General features: G+C 38.9%; 1 protein-coding gene across 1 annotated transcript in view; it reads right to left on the bottom strand.

The window, feature by feature from the left end:
- The window catches only part of sgsm1a (small G protein signaling modulator 1a), a gene marked incomplete at its 5' end in the record, with an annotated part of 40039 nt that overhangs the window by 3753 nt on the left and 17621 nt on the right, over positions 1 to 18665 (bottom strand). The window contains 18 exons of the mRNA XM_081364728.1: positions 1464 to 1588; positions 1674 to 3098; positions 3291 to 3362; positions 3510 to 3688; positions 4435 to 4567; positions 4992 to 5137; positions 5260 to 5324; positions 6452 to 6578; positions 7061 to 7225; positions 7469 to 7598; positions 8089 to 8252; positions 8890 to 8957; positions 9354 to 9478; positions 10708 to 10845; positions 12500 to 12645; positions 13939 to 14006; positions 14127 to 14279; positions 14597 to 14759. Of these exons, the coding sequence (XP_081220854.1) occupies positions 1464 to 1588; positions 1674 to 3098; positions 3291 to 3362; positions 3510 to 3688; positions 4435 to 4567; positions 4992 to 5137; positions 5260 to 5324; positions 6452 to 6578; positions 7061 to 7225; positions 7469 to 7598; positions 8089 to 8252; positions 8890 to 8957; positions 9354 to 9478; positions 10708 to 10845; positions 12500 to 12645; positions 13939 to 14006; positions 14127 to 14279; positions 14597 to 14759 (3592 nt within the window). The remainder of the gene's footprint in view (positions 1 to 1463; positions 1589 to 1673; positions 3099 to 3290; positions 3363 to 3509; positions 3689 to 4434; positions 4568 to 4991; positions 5138 to 5259; positions 5325 to 6451; positions 6579 to 7060; positions 7226 to 7468; positions 7599 to 8088; positions 8253 to 8889; positions 8958 to 9353; positions 9479 to 10707; positions 10846 to 12499; positions 12646 to 13938; positions 14007 to 14126; positions 14280 to 14596; positions 14760 to 18665) is intronic.

Here is an 18665-nt window from a genome sequence, read left to right as displayed (position 1 = left end):
ATCCTAAGAAAGGTGAGAAATCAGCCCAGAACTACACGGGTGGAGCTGGTCAATGACCTGAAAAGAGCTGGGACCACCGTTTCCAAGGTTACTGTTGGTAATACACTAAGACGTCATGGTTTGAAATCATGCATGGCACGGAAGGTTCCCCTGCTTAAACCAGCACATGTCAAGGCCCGTCTTAAGTTTGCCAATGACCATTTGGATGATCAAGAGGAGTCATGGGAGAAAGTCATGTGGTCAGACGAGACCAAAATAGAACTTTTTGGTCATAATTTCACTAAACGTGTTTGGAGGAAGAAGAATGATGAGTACCATCCCAAGAACACCATCCCTACTGTGAAGCATGGGGGTGGTAGCATCATGCTTTGGGGGTGTTTTTCTGCACATGGGACTGGGCGACTGCACTGTATTAAGGAGAGGATGACCGGGGCCATGTATTGCGAGATTTTGGGGGAACAACCTCCTTCCCTCAGTTAGAGCATTGAAGATGGGTCGAGGCTGGGTCTTCCAACATGACAATGACCCGAAGCACACAGCCAGGATAACCAAGGAGTGGCTCTGTAAGAAGCATATCAAGGTTCTGGCGTGGCCTAGCCAGTCTCCAGACTTAAACCCAATAGAGAATCTTTGGAGGGAGCTCAAACTCCGTGTTTCTCAGCGACAGCCCAGAAACCTGACTGATCTAGAGAAGATCTGTGTGGAGGAGTGGGCCAAAATCCCTCCTGCAGTGTGTGCAAACCTGGTGAAAAACTACAGGAAACGTTTGACCTCTGTAATTGCAAACAAAGGCTACTGTACCAAATATTAACATTGATTTTCTCAGGTGTTCAAATACTTATTTGCAGCTGTATCATACAAATAAATAGTTAAAAAATCATACATTGTGATTTCTGGATTTTTTTTTTTTTAGATTATGTCTCTCACAGTGGACATGCACCTACGATGACAATTTCAGACCCCTCCATGATTTCTAAGTGGGAGAACTTGCAAAATAGCAGGGTGTTCAAATACTTATTTTCTTCACTGTATGCAGTCTGTATGCGGTACATATTGTTTCAGTGCCCATGTTAACAGGTTAGAGCATTCACACTGCACACAGATGCAGTCTGGCAAGAATCACAAGAATAAATGACATTTTAAAAAGTCAAAGTCATTTTAAATTGTAATATTTCACAATATTACTATATTTTTTATCAAATCCTAAGAATAGACTTCTTTCAAAAGCATTAAAAACTCTTACTGACACCAAACTTTTTAACAGTAGCATATTCTATATTGAATGATATTGATCAACTAAAAAAAAAAAAAAAAAAAAAAACTCTAATATTGGCCAACAACTATTACTGTACTGATATATTGTGCATCACTTCTTAGAAAAGTAATAGCAGACACATGATTTGAGCAATCATTCATGTCCAGAGCACAAGCAGTGAAGGCCAATGAAGGAATGGTTTTGTTACCTGCACATGATGTTGCGCAGTTTCTCCAAGTTAGCAGGTGTGAAGAACCAGTAATTTCGGTCACAGCGCTGAACGTCTTTATCTATGCGATGCAGATTTAAAGTGTACATGTCCAAAAGCTCTTGCTGCAATTACAAAGGTGAACCAATTTAGATCATGAGTGTCTCAATTCACCTTATAAAATATAAAAACTCTCTAAAACATGCTTACAGAATAAGTGGTCCCTATAGAAGACACTGGAGAGGCAGCTTCATTCTTCTCAGTGTTCACAGCCAGTGAATCAAGCTGTGGGCAGAGACTCTCCATCTCTGGCTCTTCAGAGTCCTTTCCTTCAGAGCTGGGCTTTCCATGAGCTTCCTCAAGCCTGAGCTCTAATACAGGTACAGATGCCTGCTCACTTATCTTGCTTTTGGGTGAACTCTTCCTTTCCCAAACCAATGACACTTTAGCTATAGGAATTTCTTCCATTTCAATGGCAGAGGGAGACTCGTCTGACTCCGTTTCATCTTGGGCCTCGCTCATCTTTCTTGTGCTAAAAGCTTCATGCACCAACGGCACCACCATCTCTTCAACTACTGGAGCATTCCTCTTATGCATGGTCTTCTTTGTGACAACTTTCCCTTCTGTTTGCTCTGCGCCAATGGTTATTGGGAGATCTGAAGCTGATTTCCTATTTCCTGTTGTTTCAGCTTCATTGGGTAAATCATTGGTCTTCATAGTCTCTTTTTCGTTCTCATTATCTGATCTTAACACTCTTTGTGTGGCACTTACATCGTTGGCGTCATCCTTCCACGTCTCAGAGTCTTCATCTTTGCTTGTTTCATTGGTTTTCACTGTTTCTTTCTCTGTACCATCATCCTTCGAAATAGACACCACCATGTCAGCGACAATCGTCAGCTCAAGTGCATCTGATTCCTTGTGATCTTTTGTTACCAAAGGTTCCTTTCGAATTACTCTAATATCTTTAATTCCCACTTGGGACCTTTCAATGTCCACTCTTACCTGATTCTCGTTCATCTTTGGCTCTGGAGGAGTCGATTCCATGACCTCTGTTGCTTTGGGAATATCTGGCTCAGTTCGCAGTGTCAGTGCTTCATTTTCCGATGTCAAAGTTTTCTCTGGAGATTCACCCACTTCCATTTTGGTCATGTGGCTGTGAGCTGCTTCAGGAGTCTCAAAGGCATCTCGAGTTGTTTTTAACCCCTCTGTCTTAACCTCTGCCCTTTCATTAGAGCTCTCCGTGGCCTTCTTGCTTCCCTCTGATAATGTCACCACTGCACCCAAAGACTCTCTGTTAACCTCAATTTTGTTATCTTCACACTGTTTCTCCACCTCTTTGGTCTCACCTTCCTCCGTCAACTTTCCTTCCTCTCCAGATGAATTCGCAACTCTTTCCTTTGATACTACTAGCTGTGGTTGGGCTTTGAGGTTTGGCTCATGTATCCCACTGTCCTCTGTACTCAAGGAGTCCGACTGACCAGAAGTAACAGAGAAATTTCTGGAAGAGGGGTGACCAGAGTCTGGAGAACTGGTGCCAATTTGTGGTGTTCCATTTGAGATTTTGGAAAGATGTTTGACGTCGTCACTCTTGAGCTCAGACTCAATCTGGTCAACCTCTTCAATGGATTCAAACACCTGGAAAAACAAACCAAAGGGAAGAAGGCAACTCCAGAGGAAGGGGTTTTGGGAAGTGAAGAACTTCCAGGAAAGAGTGTGAGGGTGAGGAAGATCAGTCAAGTCAAGCACCATTTGTACTCACATTTTTTAGGAAAATGTCAATTTATTCAACTTTTCATGGACTGGCAGCAACATTAGTCTGAGGTTTACCTGAGTGCTGCTGCTGGAGTCACTCTGCAGCCTGGAATCTCTTTGCCTGCCTGAACTACAGCTCTGCGACGACTGAAAGACAAACACAAACACATCCTTAAGTAAATATTGCATCAAATCAAAAGCAAACCTTTCAGTGTGGACAAAAAAAGTCTTCAATGCCTGCCAAAGAAGCATTTAGGTCTAAGAAAGTCTTGTGTTTTATGGATCTGCACTCACCTCATTGCTGATGGTGGAGTCACGGTGCATAATTCTCTGCGTGGTGCTGTCCATACTCATCCCAGACGAACACTTGGCTAATGCCACTGCATGCTGTTCTTTCTCTCTCTGCCTAACAATGGCCTCACACCCCAGCCATTCGCTCATGTTCTGTTCGTAGCACGCTCGCATCTGCTCATCTACCTGCAGAGTTCAGAGTTTCAAAGATGGCAAATATGAGATGATCTTAAAACGAAAGTCCCTCGATAACAATGGAAGAAGTGCTTTAATTCACAAACCATCTGAAATCCAATTAACCTAAGTTTGGAAAGAAGCTGACTAAAAAAATGAAATGCTTGTCAATGTTGTCAGAGGAAAAGCAACTGGGGGATGAGATGACATGTTTCCCATATTCAAGGACATTCACTGAAAATCTTACAGAGAACAAAGACTAAATTTGCATTCACATTAGCATAATTTTAGCAAAAGTTTGCTGCCAAACAAGGTCCAAGGCCAATAGCATAGTGATGCACAAAGCACCAAAGTAATTCTCCTAAAAAAGTAATTTGTGTTGTTGTTGGCCAATTCATGAAAAACTTAACTCAAAACTTGAATGCAAAATCTGCATGGGAAAGTGTTTCGCCCTTACGTGAAATTCCAAATCGTGCCAATTCCTATTGAAATTACTGGATTTTCCGCAGTGTAAGTGATAACATGTCACTGCGGTGATACCATTTACATAATACTGAGATCGGAAGGAATTGTCTCTATGATAAATAATCTCTTTTTAGGGACGGAGCATATTTAAATGTATATTGGAATGGAAGTTGGATCGGAGCAGACTATAATTCCTTACAGCAGAGTAAATGTCACAGAGCAATGGTAATTGTGACAGCACCTTAAAACTGTTTGGGAGGACAGTTTTAACCAAAAAACAAAACACCACCAACCTCTTTTCTCTCAGCTTCAGACATCCCAAATTGGTAATGACCCAGCAGGAAGGGCCAGACCTCCTTGCGCAAAGAGGGCTCAACTCCACCAAAATAAACTAGCCGCAATAACTCATTTTCTTCATAGGCCTGCAAGAGAGCAGGCACACACTGAAAGCAGATAAACTGACTTCAAAAAAAGAAAGAAAAAAAAAAGTATTTGATTGTGCCATTTACATTTTTTCTATTATTTTACTATGTTAACCAGTCAAATCAACATCCAATATACATTGGTTTGCCTGTTTAGAGCATAAAATAGTCTGCTAGTATAAGCACACTAACGATCACAGCCACAAGGGTACTTCTGTATGGATTTATCATTGATTTTCACCCTTTAGTGCCACCACTCTGGGCACTCGGTCTCTCAGCATTAGTCATCCAAACATATTGTTTGTGTGATAAGAATGAGAGAACTGCGATTAGGGACAAATGAATATTAATGAGTGTCTGGCAAAGACGCTCATTTGAATGTGGCTGCTTTGGACTCCAGGCAGGGATGTGTATGTGCACTTACGCTAGAGTCTTGAAGAAACTTCTGCCACACTTCTGTCGTGAGGCCAACATACGCATCACCAGGCACATCTGGTTCCACAATAGTATGATTAACAAGGCCAGACAGGTGAGTGCGTACTGTGGACAGGTGACGGCAGTACGCCAACCCTGAGGGAGCAAAATATGTGTGTGGTTGAATAAATAAGAGAGACATTTGAGTATGTAAAGGTCACGTTTGATGAAAAAAGATGGTGTTGTGAGACTATAAAATGGATGTAATGAATACGAACATCCGTAGAAAGCCCGGGAGATGATTTGGTTCTTCATATTGTCACATAGCAACTTCAGAGGGGCCCTGCCAATAAGATTATGGTATTTCCTTAAATATATTTTAAACATTTTCTCATTTACATTTGTTATTATTAACATTTATTATTTAATTTATTTTAAAGTTATACATTTATACTTTAGTACAGAATATGTATAGGTTTTGCAAATAAACAAGGTATGCAAAGAGGTAACTTGGGTAAAAAACAACAACCTATTGGTGCTTTTGGGTAAGGGATGTTCAATTGAATGCTGAAATAGCAGTCCAAGGTACTCAAAGTACATTTGGTGATGAATGTAGCTTTAAATCTCTATGAGTTAAAGTCAGAAATTTTTGTCTCAGAAGAAGAATAAGTTTCTCAAGCCAACATAATAATAATAATAATAATAATAATAATAATAATAATAATAATAATAATAATAACATTTGTACTCAAATTGAGTGTATTAATTAATTAATTAATTAATTAATTAGATTAAAATTAAATGAATTTAAAGGAGAACTCGGCAACTCTAGCGAACTCTAGTCACTTCTTCGCTGATTTTCCCTTTTGTTGTCGCATGTTTTCCCCACGAGCTCCCCCTACAGCTGTGGTGGGGCGTATATTTCACAACACAGTCGTAAAAAACTCACTTGCGGCGGCCTCCTCCCCCTCTCTACCGCTGCTCATGTGCGTTTGTTTTGATCGGAGCAAGCCAACTGTATCGTGTGGAGTTATGTCTACCGAGGTGGGTAATCTGGTAATACATCATACATGCGTGTGTGTTTATGTCGAATTGCCGTAAAGCAATTTGTGTTTCGCGCTCGTTCTCGTTTTCGCTTCTCACGAGACTTCCAATTTCTATCTTGCCGGGACGGTAGTGAACAAGTTGCAAGGTTGGTTTTCCGCCTGGGAACGCTGGGGGGAGTGGGGAAAGTCACCAATATCACCAGAACAGGTTGTTTAACCATCCAAATGATTTCTAGACAGTTTTATTAAGTTAAAAAAGCTACCAAGTTCTCCTTTAAAGTAAAAAATGTATTCTACTTTGAGTGCCTTTGACCACTAATCTTGTTTAAATGTAGTTTTACTTTTAAATTTCTGATTAAATAAATCACTTCTATTTTTCTATTTACTTCTATAACTTGGACAAAATTATATTCTGTCATTGTACCTTTCATGGTTGCATCCATTGGGAGGTGCTCCATCAGAGAAACTACTCTGTGAGCAGGAAGAGCAAGATGATTTCCTTGGTGTTGGGTGCCACATGTTTGCTCCCTGATCAATCAATTCCGGAGCCACTACCAAACAAACACACACAGAGAAATCTGATTATGCACTGAACATCTGGTTACAAAAAGGAGCTTATGCAAGCAGAGCAACAAGAACCCACAATTACACCCAACCTTAAAAAAAGAAGAAGAAATAATACCAGTCTGCATGGATTTAACAAAGTAATAATGGCTGCTGTGACTCTAAATTAACAGGATCATATTGCGGGTCAGATTTAAAAGCCGATTAAAATAATTACGATTAAAAACACTTATGATCATTATATAGTATACATACATTTCAAGGCTCCCTGAAAACACAGCCATTAGCCCACAATTAACCAAGGGTCAAGAAATTTCACAGGAGAATGACTCCTGAACAAAACAGAAGACTCACACTGGCGACTACGTGATTGCTTGCAGATGCAGAGGCCATAAAAGCAATAAACCAGAAAGTTGGCGCATCAGACAGATACATGAACACATAAATGAGACGTGACAGGGAGAATTACAGCCAGGCTCAGGGGAGGATGGGGGCTCTCCCGGGCAGCTGCAGTGGCGCATTGGCATCACCAGGGTCTGGCGTTTAGGAGGCCATAGCCCCCTCGAGTTCAGGGACAGAGATCGGGCCAGGAAGACAGTACCCAGGGAGAGATGGGAGGTGTGGGTAACAGTCACTGTAATGAGTCAAAACAGCTCAGTAAAACCAAAATAATGTTTATGATGGATGGTACACATAAACAGACAAAAAAAAAAAAAAAAAAAAAAAACCCAGAAGTGACATAAAATACCTTGATGGATACGAGAGGGACTTTTTCTATTATCCCTTTCTAAAAGCTGACATCTATAATAGCTGTACCATGATGGGGAAACATTTATTGGCTCAAGAGCTTGTCTGACACTATTATTCAGTCTCTTACCAAATTCTGATCGTCTGTTCGGGAAAATAATGCGGAAGACATAATCTGTTGCTTCTTCCTCTTCTTTGTCTGAGACAGAACCTGAGGATCCCTGTGAACATCTATTTTTTAGCTTAGGAAATACTTTACCCTGAAAAAGAAAATTGAAGCATCAGTTCAGGATACAATGACCGCGACAGACAAGCAAAGCACAGCCTCGAAATCAAGACATACGAATTACAGCACAGCGAGAGATAAAGCAGTTGTGAAAGCTAAAAAAATGTTTCATAATGTATACAGAATGTAAAAACACTGATCTAAGGGTAATATCAAACAGAGTTCTCTTAGACTAAAACATGGGAAACGTTTTGTGTATTACTGTTTGGTCTTTGTATATATTTGAGGAAGGACTATAGCAGGGGTTTCCAATCCTGTTCTTGGAGGGGCAATATCCATGAGAGTTTAGCTCTAGCCCAAGTTAAACACCTGAATCAGCTAATCAAGGTTTATAGTTAGGATCACTAGAAACTTCCAGGAAGGTGTGTTGGAGTTAAAGTCTCTAGGAGTGTAGCCCTCCATGAGTAGGATTGGACACCCCTGGTCTATACTAACATTACATATTGTACAGATCAATTTCTTACCTTTCCTCTCTGGGACCAAAGTGGCGGGTCTAACTGGCCGTGAGGCAGGAGACCATTTTCCAGACAGGAAAGGAACTGAAGGAGGTGACCACCACGGGGAAAACGAATCGGAGGCCTTTGAATCCCATCCTGACTAACCAGAACCACTGTTCCACCGCAGTCCACTGCAGACAAAAATATATACACAATGGAATTATTATTACATAATGTGATCCATATATGTTCATTGACTATTAAATGAGTTTCTTGCCATCACATCTTACTAGGTTAAATACTTAATGTTTTGTACATATGTACAGTTAAAAGAGGAAATGTTTTGATATTCTTAATATTGAAGCCATGACATAGCCTGTACAATAAGGAATTATTCATTGCCATTATTAGCAGAATTACATTGCTTTATAATCGTACAGCCTCACTTTAAATTCTCATCTCTCTCTAGAAGCAATTATGTTCTGATTGATTCTACTCTCTCTATTCGGTTCAATGATCTTGTGCATGGATGAATATGAAAAGGGCAAGTACAATTGAGGATATTGGATGAAAATTTGAGTATACCCAAGTGGATTCAGGCTACTTCATCAAAAGAGACTAGATACTGATTAATGTTAATGTTAGATATGCTTTTAACCTTTAGCAACTCTGTAGAATTTACTACTTACATTAAGGTCATATTATTTGTGTATGACTTATTTATACTGATCTGTCAAAATTATGGGCAAATAAGAAATATCAGGATGTGTGTCATTCCAGTTGTGGGTTCCAGTTGACTGTTTCTCAAACTGGCACAATGTCACCTACCCTGCTGATGACAGTGCAAGTACACAATCTCCTCCAGGCGGATTGTCATGGCGTAGTCCCAGTAAACACTGCAGGAAAACAGGTTAGATTAAGTGGCTTATGACCAACATAACTGAATAATATAAACCAATAAAGAATAGAAATGCAGCAGTTTAAATAAACATTTTGAAACATTCACAAGACCTTAAAGCTTCTCTTTTGTTGCCACCAGATTTATAAACAATTCTCATTTGAAATTTAGGAAGATTCAAAATGGGGAAATGAACAATCCTGTAATGTTACATCTTATCATACCAAGTGACAACTCCCATTCAAAGAGATAATTCAAAATACTACATATATAATTCAAAATTCAACCATATTGTCATTGGTTTAGACATCTTTTCAATAAAATATGAACCAACCTTCTTTCCTTTTTAAAAAGTGTTTATTCTGTTTATCTTATAAACTGAACAGAGTCCCACCTCTTCTCATAGTCGAGATCCCCCATGGAGCCGTTCATTAGCTGATTTGGCGTCCATTTCAGAGTCATGCAGTAAGCCGTCTGGTGCAGAGAGAGGTATCCTGGGATTGCTTCCATATCATCCCTCTGAAATTACCACAACAGGAGCCCATGTTACAAAGCAAACCTTTAATCAATAATAAATTCTGTTCATACTGGTTTCGGCGACTAGGTTTGTTTTGCACTTTTTATTTATTATCTATTTAAATCACAATAAAAAAAGTAATTTAAAGGGGTCATATAATGCCATTTTTGTACAAGCTAGTATGATTCTTTAGGGTCTAAACTAAAAGTTTGTAATATACTTTAATTAAAAATTCTCATTAGTATTGTAAGAAAACACTCATTTTACCTGGTCAAAAACAGCTCTGTTTTCAGCACGCCGTTTCAGTGCATGTGTCTTTAAATGATAATGAGCTTTGCTCACCCCGCCCCTCTGTTCTGTGCGGACACCGTTTCTAACACAATAACCACGCGTTGTTCATTATAAACGTGGGATTATGAATTATATTGAGAACGTCGTACATAGAAAACATGCCGTAATGTACCCGGAGTGTAAACCTTAGATGCATTCATCATGAAGCGTGCAGCAAGGTTTGCAAATTTGCAAAGATTAATATAAATATTAATATAAAGGTTAATAAAACATCACACTCACTTCTGGAGGTTCAGCAGGAACACGTTGGTACCGATCCGTTTTTTCTCGTTTGTAAAGCTGTCTGGTGTGAAATGATTCACGCAAACAGGAAAGCACAGACATCGTGGGGAATCCCCGTGAGGGAATCCCCGCGTCAATCCTTTGGGCATATCGCTTCAAAAACAAAACTCAGCCACTGCATCTTCAACGGATCGGATTTAGGAACATCCAAATGACTGCTGTGTTCCTTATTACACCGAAGAACAATCACAGACGCCATTCTGCTCATAGACAGCGCTCCAGTGAGGGTATCAACAATGACGCGCGGACTATGATTGACAGCTCGCTCATGAGCGAGGGCAGGTCTGTGTTGAAACGCTGCAGCTGTCAATCACAATCGTGGGAGGGGCGTCCGACCGTGTGACGTCACACGGTCGAACGGCTTGATTTCAGAGAGGGTCAAACATATAAGGAGATAAAAAAAAAACCACTGGATGGATTTTTATCATTTTATGATGGTTGTGTACAGGCACTGCCAACACACATTTCAGTACAATCAACTTGTAAAAGTGCATGTACCATTATATGACCCCTTTAATGTTTAGATAAAATATGCAATATACAGAAAGAACCCCCTAAAGATCTGTGATAATCCATAGCCGAGTCATGTATTATTTACCGGCTGCACCAGTACGTTGTTCTTGCCAAACAGGAGGGTCGCTCTGGAATTCTGATGAAGAGACTCTACGTAGTCTCTGGCAGAGGGGGAAGGTGATGGCCTTTCATCCATACTACTACTGGAGTGCCTTTTCTGAATCTGAACACACACGCAAAATATAACATCAGCAACCTAGCAAACAAAGCGTTATGGTAACTATTCATCTTGTTTTCCTAATATTATGCCTCTACATCTATCCGTTCAAGGTGGAAAAATGTTTGCCCGCAGGCGAGTCATTAGATGAATACTTAAAGTCTCTTCTTTCATATATCAAAAAGCCACTCTGCAGCAAAAACTGGGCTTTTACATCTCTCTAGCAGATATTTGTTATACATCAGAAAACAAGCCTGAAGTGTAATGTACTCAGATCTATCGGAGACGAAAAACAAGCACTGTGTGTCCTGCTGTTGTGTGGGTGTTGGCTATGGCCAGAGAGGGTGATCAGTCAGGAATCTGACGGCTGGGTTGGTAATGGAGCTGGGTAATGATGTGAAGCATTTCTCTTGAGTAGAGGTTCATATTCCCCTCAGAAACAGCAGTCACACTCAAATACACTGACCACAGCATGACTTTTATGGACCACAACCCTCTTCAAAGGTCTTTGATGGAGGAACCACACTGATCACTGAACACGAGCACATCCACAAACTAAACTGGCTTGCTCTGAAATGTTGAGATTTTGTTTATTTTGATTTTGCTTTACCATAAAAAATGTGTTTAGACGTAGAAAATACCCCTACCAACATTGACAAACAATTCTGAACGATTAAACAAAAGATCATTACAATTAAATGGATCTTACGTGTCCAGCATCCTAAAGCTCAATTGTTGTGCATTCAAAACTGCTAACCAACATACACAGTGTTGAAAGTACTGTAGCATAATGCTGAAAAACAAGCCTTATTGGTTGTCACTATGTATTATGACTTTAATGTGACATGCAAGTGACTGACTATAAACTGCTCTTGACTCCTGACATTTTCTGGGGGCACGGTTAGAAACGTCAGGTGAATTTTAAATGGCCTGAACGGCATGTCCACCTTGTTCAAATGCACAAGAGCTTTAAAGGGTTGGTTTACCCAAAAATGTCGTTCCAAACCCGTAAGACCTCCGTTCATCTTCTAACACAAATTAAGATATTTTTAATGAAATCCGATAGCTTTCTGACATCCCCCCATAGACAGCAACGTAACTGTCACTTTCAAGGCCCAGAAAGGTAGTAAAGACATTGTTAAAATAGTCAATGTGACTACAGTGGTTCAACCTTAAATGTTATGAAGCAATGAGAATGCTTTTTGTGCGCAAAAAAATGGGGGGTCAGAAAGCTCTCGGATTTCATCAAAAATATCTTAATTTGTGTTACGAATATAAACAAAGATCTTATGGGTTTGGAACGACATGAGGTTGAGTTATTAATGACCGAAATGTCCTTTTTGGGTGAACTAACCCTTTAACTCTTGCAAGTGCAAACAGACAGAAAATATCAATATTTGTATAAGTTATAAGATTAGCTTTAATTCTTGACCCTTTTTAAGAACATACCATTTTAAATATTACAGCATTTATGAATTCTTGGTGTACAGCACCATAACCCAGAACGCTAAGATCAATTTCTCATCCTGCACATAATAATTTTAAAGGTGATGTGTGTAATTTCTGCCCCAATAACAGCATCAAACAGAACTGCACATTTACTCAGTCGTCTCGTTAAAGTATTTGAACACACAAAAAAAAATAGTCACAGGTAACTCACGCAGAGGGCAGGTCTCTTTGTAGGTGAGTCTTGTCGACAGTGTCCACTGTGAATACGATGCCTTTGCACCAACTCATCAGCTGAAGGATCCGTCCAGAAATGATCTGCTGTCTTCATTTTTGTGTACTCTAATGCACAGGGGCCCACTAAAGAAGAAATAAAGTTGAAAACAGATTTTCTGCACAATGCCAACAACATAAAGGGGAAAAAAAGACAAAATATCTCTGTTCCAAAACCTAGTGAAGTGCCTCCCTAAATACGAAGCTGATTTGAAAAGTTCCACATACTGTAGGCAGCAACTCCATGTGCTACTCAATTAGCACTCTGCATGGGAAACTCAAAACTGACTTGTTATACTGTTGCTAAGCTAATGGCCTGATACTCATAAGCATAATTATGTAGCTCAAACAAACATTGTGTAAAATAATACAATTAACTAGTGGATAATACATTAAAATTAGATAACTATCAACTTATTTATACTATACTTTTCAGTATGAAATATTTCTCTAATCCACCAGCTTCTTGGATTTATGTTTTCCATTAAGCTTGTGAAAAAAAAGAGACGATTGCCGACCTCACTAGGATTTAAAACAGAGTAAATGACATTATGCCACCAGATGACCTGTGGCCTTAAAAGTGCCCCTATTATGCTTTTTCTGATATTACATTTATCGTGTAATATATTTGTTTGTGAATGTTAAAGTTCTGCCGTTTCAAAGATCAATGTGCATGATAAATTGAGTTATGTCTCCCAAAAGAAAGAACAGATTCTGAACTGCTGAAACGAGTCCTCAGTAATTCCAGTCTTACTTTCTGCATGAACTTATGTAGGTTTGTAACAAATTTGCATAATGCCAGCATGTGGTCTTTTTTGGCTGTCTGCGAACAACGTCTACTTTGACCCGCCCTCAAACACTGTAGTTGTGGCTGAGGCCTGTAAGAGTTTGGTTTGTGTTGTTTACATGTTGAGAAGACACTGTTTTCCGCACAGGAAAGCAAATCCACTTTGCATGCACTTTAAAAGGATGAGAAGTTGGGCTCAAATTGATACGTTAAAACCAATGCCATTGTTACTGTTTGTATCACTGTATGTACAAGTGTTGAGAAAGCCTCTGGAGCTGAAATTCAGATATGTTAATGGAAGATTCATTTCTGACACATGTGGTAAATGGTGGACCAATCACAACAGACTGGGCCATCTGACCAATCAGAGCAGAGTACTCTTGAAAAGGAGGGGTTTAGAGAGGCCGAATACTTTATTGAACTGTTTCTGACACTGAGAAAAGAGGTTATGCTGCAATGTATATTATGAGAAAATGAAAGTGTTTTTTTTATCTTGGAAGCAACCTATTGTAGTAGACCTCCAAAAAATGAACCTTTAAAATAGCATAATATGGGCACTTTAAGAATAAGAAAGATTTAAAAAGCAGGTCTACCTAACAAAGAGGCGAGGATAGGGCCATCCACCGGGTCCATTAGGATAGCCTCTTTCTCATAAAACTTACTGAAACAACATTAAAAGCAACTTTAATTTAACATAATGCAATGTGGCAAATTTGGTTGTACCTGAAAGAAAACTGGTCAAGCTTGGTTTCTCTTAATATCTCTATCCCACCTCTCTCACCTGCTGTTTTCCACCAGGTACAGCACGATCTTGTCCAGCACTTTCTCAATGAGTGCGGTGTGGATCCACACATGTCTGACGGCCTGAGGCGAGAAGTTTGGGACCTTGGGCATCTTACGGGTGCTCTCGCTGTATGAGAGAGACTGACTTCGTCTGAAGAAAAAAAAAAAAAAACAGTTAAAGTCAGCAAAAGTCAAAATCAAATCCTATGTAGATACTTGTGCTTTGAAAGGAGCTTTTGTTAACAAGGTGGTAACTATAGCATATCATATACGCTTTCCAGGAATTATATTTACTGGTACTTTGCCTGTAGTGGACATATGTTGTTGATATCTATGCGATGCAGAAATCTAAAAACATGCTAAAGAAAGCAAATACATTGCAGGTTTTAGGTTCCGTACACAATTTATGTATTGTATATATTTTGAGTTGTGTGTTGTATTGGAGGAGATCACAAAGTCTGGTCTCACTTGCTCTCAAAGACCATCTCCATCTCCTGGGCTTTTCTGCACAGCTCTTCAGCTGGAGGGAAGCTTTTGCCCACTTTGGTGAAGAGCGCAGCTATTTTGTTGCTTCGTAGGAAACCGGCAGCTCTCCGCTTCAACCCATGAAGCACACAAGCTTCAACAGCAGCTACACACACACACCCACAGAGAGAGAGAAAATGGACAATAGCACATTAATGGATCCCCAATCCATGAAAGGCTTTTTGTGTATCTGAGCAACAAGAAAATAGGGGAATAATACTTTTGTGTACTCTTTCAAATATGTTTTTTGAAAGAAATTAATACTTTTATTCAGAAAGGATGCATTAAATTGATCAAAAGTGACAGTGAATACTTTTATAAAATGTTAAATGTTAAATGTAAAAAAAACAACAACAAAAAAACAATTATTTAATGTATGAGCTATACCACAGACTGATTCTGACCAATCAAAACAGGAAAAACAGAAGGTTTTGTTATAGTTTGTGAAAACATGTAAATATGTAATTTGAAAATGTGATTATGTAATCAAACTAAAACACCCAGACAGAGAGGGACAATGAGATGGAATACAAATATGTGGACAGAGATGCACAGATGAGACACTGCACTACGTGGCAGTGCCTGCAGAGCTGATACGGAGGCTCTCTCAGGACTAATCTTGTGGATCTGCTCGGATGGGGTTGGGGGAAAGCCTGCGTAGCCATGGAAACCCTCACTGATGGAGCACTTGTGCTCAGTGAGAACTGGGCATGGCTCAGAAACAACATCAGCTGTTTTATCTCTCTGCCTCTTTCCTCATCCAGTCCTTTTCTGTCTTTTCTTGTCTCCAATGTGTCACTTTTTGCTCTCTTTTATAGTTGTTCTCTGTGACCGTCTCGATATTTGGTTTTACTCATCTGACTCCAGCACTTTATGACATTCCCCTGTTATAATCTCTACAATCTCCTTCTCTGCTTGCATCAGAGTGCCACTTGTTTATCTCGTTCTCTTAACCATTATTCGTCTCCTAGTATCTGGTGTGGCAGACTGAAATGCATGAGAGATAAACGTGATAAAAACAGGTCTAAAGATCTCTTAACAATTCAGAAGGATGCACATCGATACAAACACAGTAGCTGCTTTCATCTGATGCTGTATTCATCGCTTCTCTTTGACCACCCTAAATGGATTCAGGCCGAAAAGAGAAGGACAGATAAAAATGAGCAGATGAAATAAACGAGCAGTGGACGCACGGACCATCAAACAGGTTCAAAGGTCTCAAATGATGCTACAGACACACTGTCTAAAGGCAGGATCTTTAGTTGAACACAATAGCTGAATATTCAGTTTACTTCCCATCATGCCATTCAGAACTATATGACTGTTTCTAGTAAAAGATGTTGTTTAGATTCCTTAATTTACCAAAAAGGACAAAAAGCTCCATTAAAGCCACAATACAATAGGTTTGTGTATGTAACAAACTAAAATGTAAAAGTAAATCACTGAAAATCGTCCCCTCAAATCTCTTATGTCTTGTGACTGACTGCATCAAAAACTAATCATTCAAATGTTGGGGTTGGTAAAAAGTGTTCTTATGCTGACCAAAGCGGTATCTACTTGACATAAAAATACAGTAAAAACAGTAATACTGTAAATTATTACCACAATTTTAAATAACTGTTTTCTGTTTTAAAATGTGGTTTATTCCTGCGATGGAAAAGTTGAATTTTCAGCATCATTACTCCGGTTTTCAGTGTCACATGATACTTCAGAAATCATTCTAATATGCTGATTTGGTGCTCAAGAAACATTTATCATCATCATCAATGTTGAAAACAGTTGTGCAGCTTAATTGTGTCTGGAAACCGTGGTACAATTCTTTACAGGATCCTCTGATGGATAGAAAGTTCAAAAGAACAACATTTATTTGAAATACAATTAGTTTGTAACAATGTAAATGTCTTTACTGACACTTTTAATGCATCATTGCTGAATTTTCCAAATAAATATTAATCTTAATTAATATTAATAATATAAATATTAATATTAATTAATTAAAATCTTACCGACCCCAATGCAAATACAAGTGTAAATGATATTTTAAAATAAGGCATAGCCTTCAGGTGAATATAAACATACATGACATTCAATTTCACTCATAAAGTTGTACAAGCTACTTATAAAAACAAAAAGAGCAAGCTGAAAAAGCAGCTTTTTTGTTTTGCGTTTCTTCCCATCAATGAAAGAAATATGGGTTTGGAAAGACATGAGCGTGAGTGAATGACAGAATTGTCATTTTTAGCTGAACCATTCCTTTATGCACGCTTTCATTTCACTCTAGATGCATGACGGCCTGGATGCAAAGTAGGCCTAAATTATTTTTATTACGACTGATTCTCAATTCAGTCGATTTACTGTGAGAGTGAAATTACAAAGCAAGGAAATGAAAGCTGCTTTATCCCAAAGTAAAATGAAAGGGAACATGCAGAGAGGGAGAGAGATTGGACGAGGAAGAAAATTATTTCCAGTCAAATAAGTTTCCAAAGCAATATTCAAGCAACAATAAAGCAGCACAACTCATTCTGTGTCATAGGAAATGGCACAGGAAGCAGGCAGCCACCCCGACACTGATCTCAAACGCTCATTAAAAATATAATCATACCGCCTGCGCTAATGGTTTCTAATCACACTGTCACGGTGTGAAACCTGGATATATATGATCCCCTCCACTCACACTGACCAGCAATTTACACTGCAACATAATGATGTAAAAGCGTCTGAGTGACTAAGAGCATGCTTTTAAAGCCAAACGTAGATTAGAGATAAAATTAAGAGATGTCTTACAGAATCAATGTGCACGTTTGATAATTGTATCCTATATCTGTGATGATGAGAAATGTCATGTTTCCACCCAAAGTTGCAAATTTAACGTATGCGCAAAATTGAAATTTCGCATAAAACATTTGTAAATAAAGCACCGTTTCCATCCAGTGAGCCGAAATTCACTTCCTGATAAACTGGCACTACATATCAAGTAGGAGAAGAATCATTTTGTATATAATAAATTACACAGACGAAACACAAAGTTATCTAGCTTTTGGAGGCAGATGTCTGCTGTTTGGGAACACAGTCATATAAGACAGTTCAGGGAGGTAATTTCAGAACAACCAAAACAGCATTTCAGATGCTGTGCAATGAGATTGGTCCGCTGGTTTGTCCAGTTATGCCGCCCCATCACAAAGTCACATGACCTTGATGCGCATTGAGGAATTTATTCGGTGAATTCCATCGTAGTTCATGCACATGTTTTCTTATCGGATAAAAAGTTTATCCGACTCATTTGAGCACATTTTTTTTTTTTTATGCGCATTTTGCCATTTCCATTCAACGCTTTTATGCTATATCCAAAAATACTCATAAAAATAGGAGGATGGAAACATGTTGACATTTCCATCTGCAGTGTGTAAACATCACTATAATCATGATGGCTAATTACTCCCCCATGGGCAGCCAGCAAAATCTGGCTACCCTCCATCCATCTCCTATTATCTGCCAGTACCACACTAGAAGCAGCAGCAATATTACATCATTACAGTAATAGCATACACACTTGTAATGGAATTCATCCATTATGGCATAATGATTAGACATTCTTTCCTTTCTCTTCAAGTATTTCGTATTTTTTTCTGATTCTGTGAAAGTGCCCAGAGGAAAATTTGCTTTGAGTTTGTGCATTTATTGAAGTTCATGAAGATTCTATCATCATTTACTCATCCTCATGTTGTTGCTAAGCTTTCTTTCTTCTGCACAGAATACAATTTAAGAAAAGGAATATTTTCAAGAATATTTTAACTGTTCTTGTCTATAAAATGAAAGTCAATAGGACCCAAACAACATTGGACCATATTAACTTTCATGGACAAAATCCAAAGTGAAATGACAGAATTTTCAGAATTTTGTCAACTATTCCTTTATCAATTCTGTCTCAGATTCCTTAGAAGAAACATAAAAAGACACAAATTAGACAATTGTTGATCCACCAACAGATTAAAAAAAATAATTAGCTTGAGGA

This window comes from Scardinius erythrophthalmus, assembly GCF_964197995.2.
Source record: "Scardinius erythrophthalmus genome assembly, chromosome: 5".
In the NCBI taxonomy this organism is placed as follows: Eukaryota; Metazoa; Chordata; class Actinopteri; order Cypriniformes; family Leuciscidae; genus Scardinius; species Scardinius erythrophthalmus.
The sequence above is the reverse complement of the archived record's forward strand: the minus strand, read 5'-3'. Positions and strand labels throughout refer to the sequence as shown.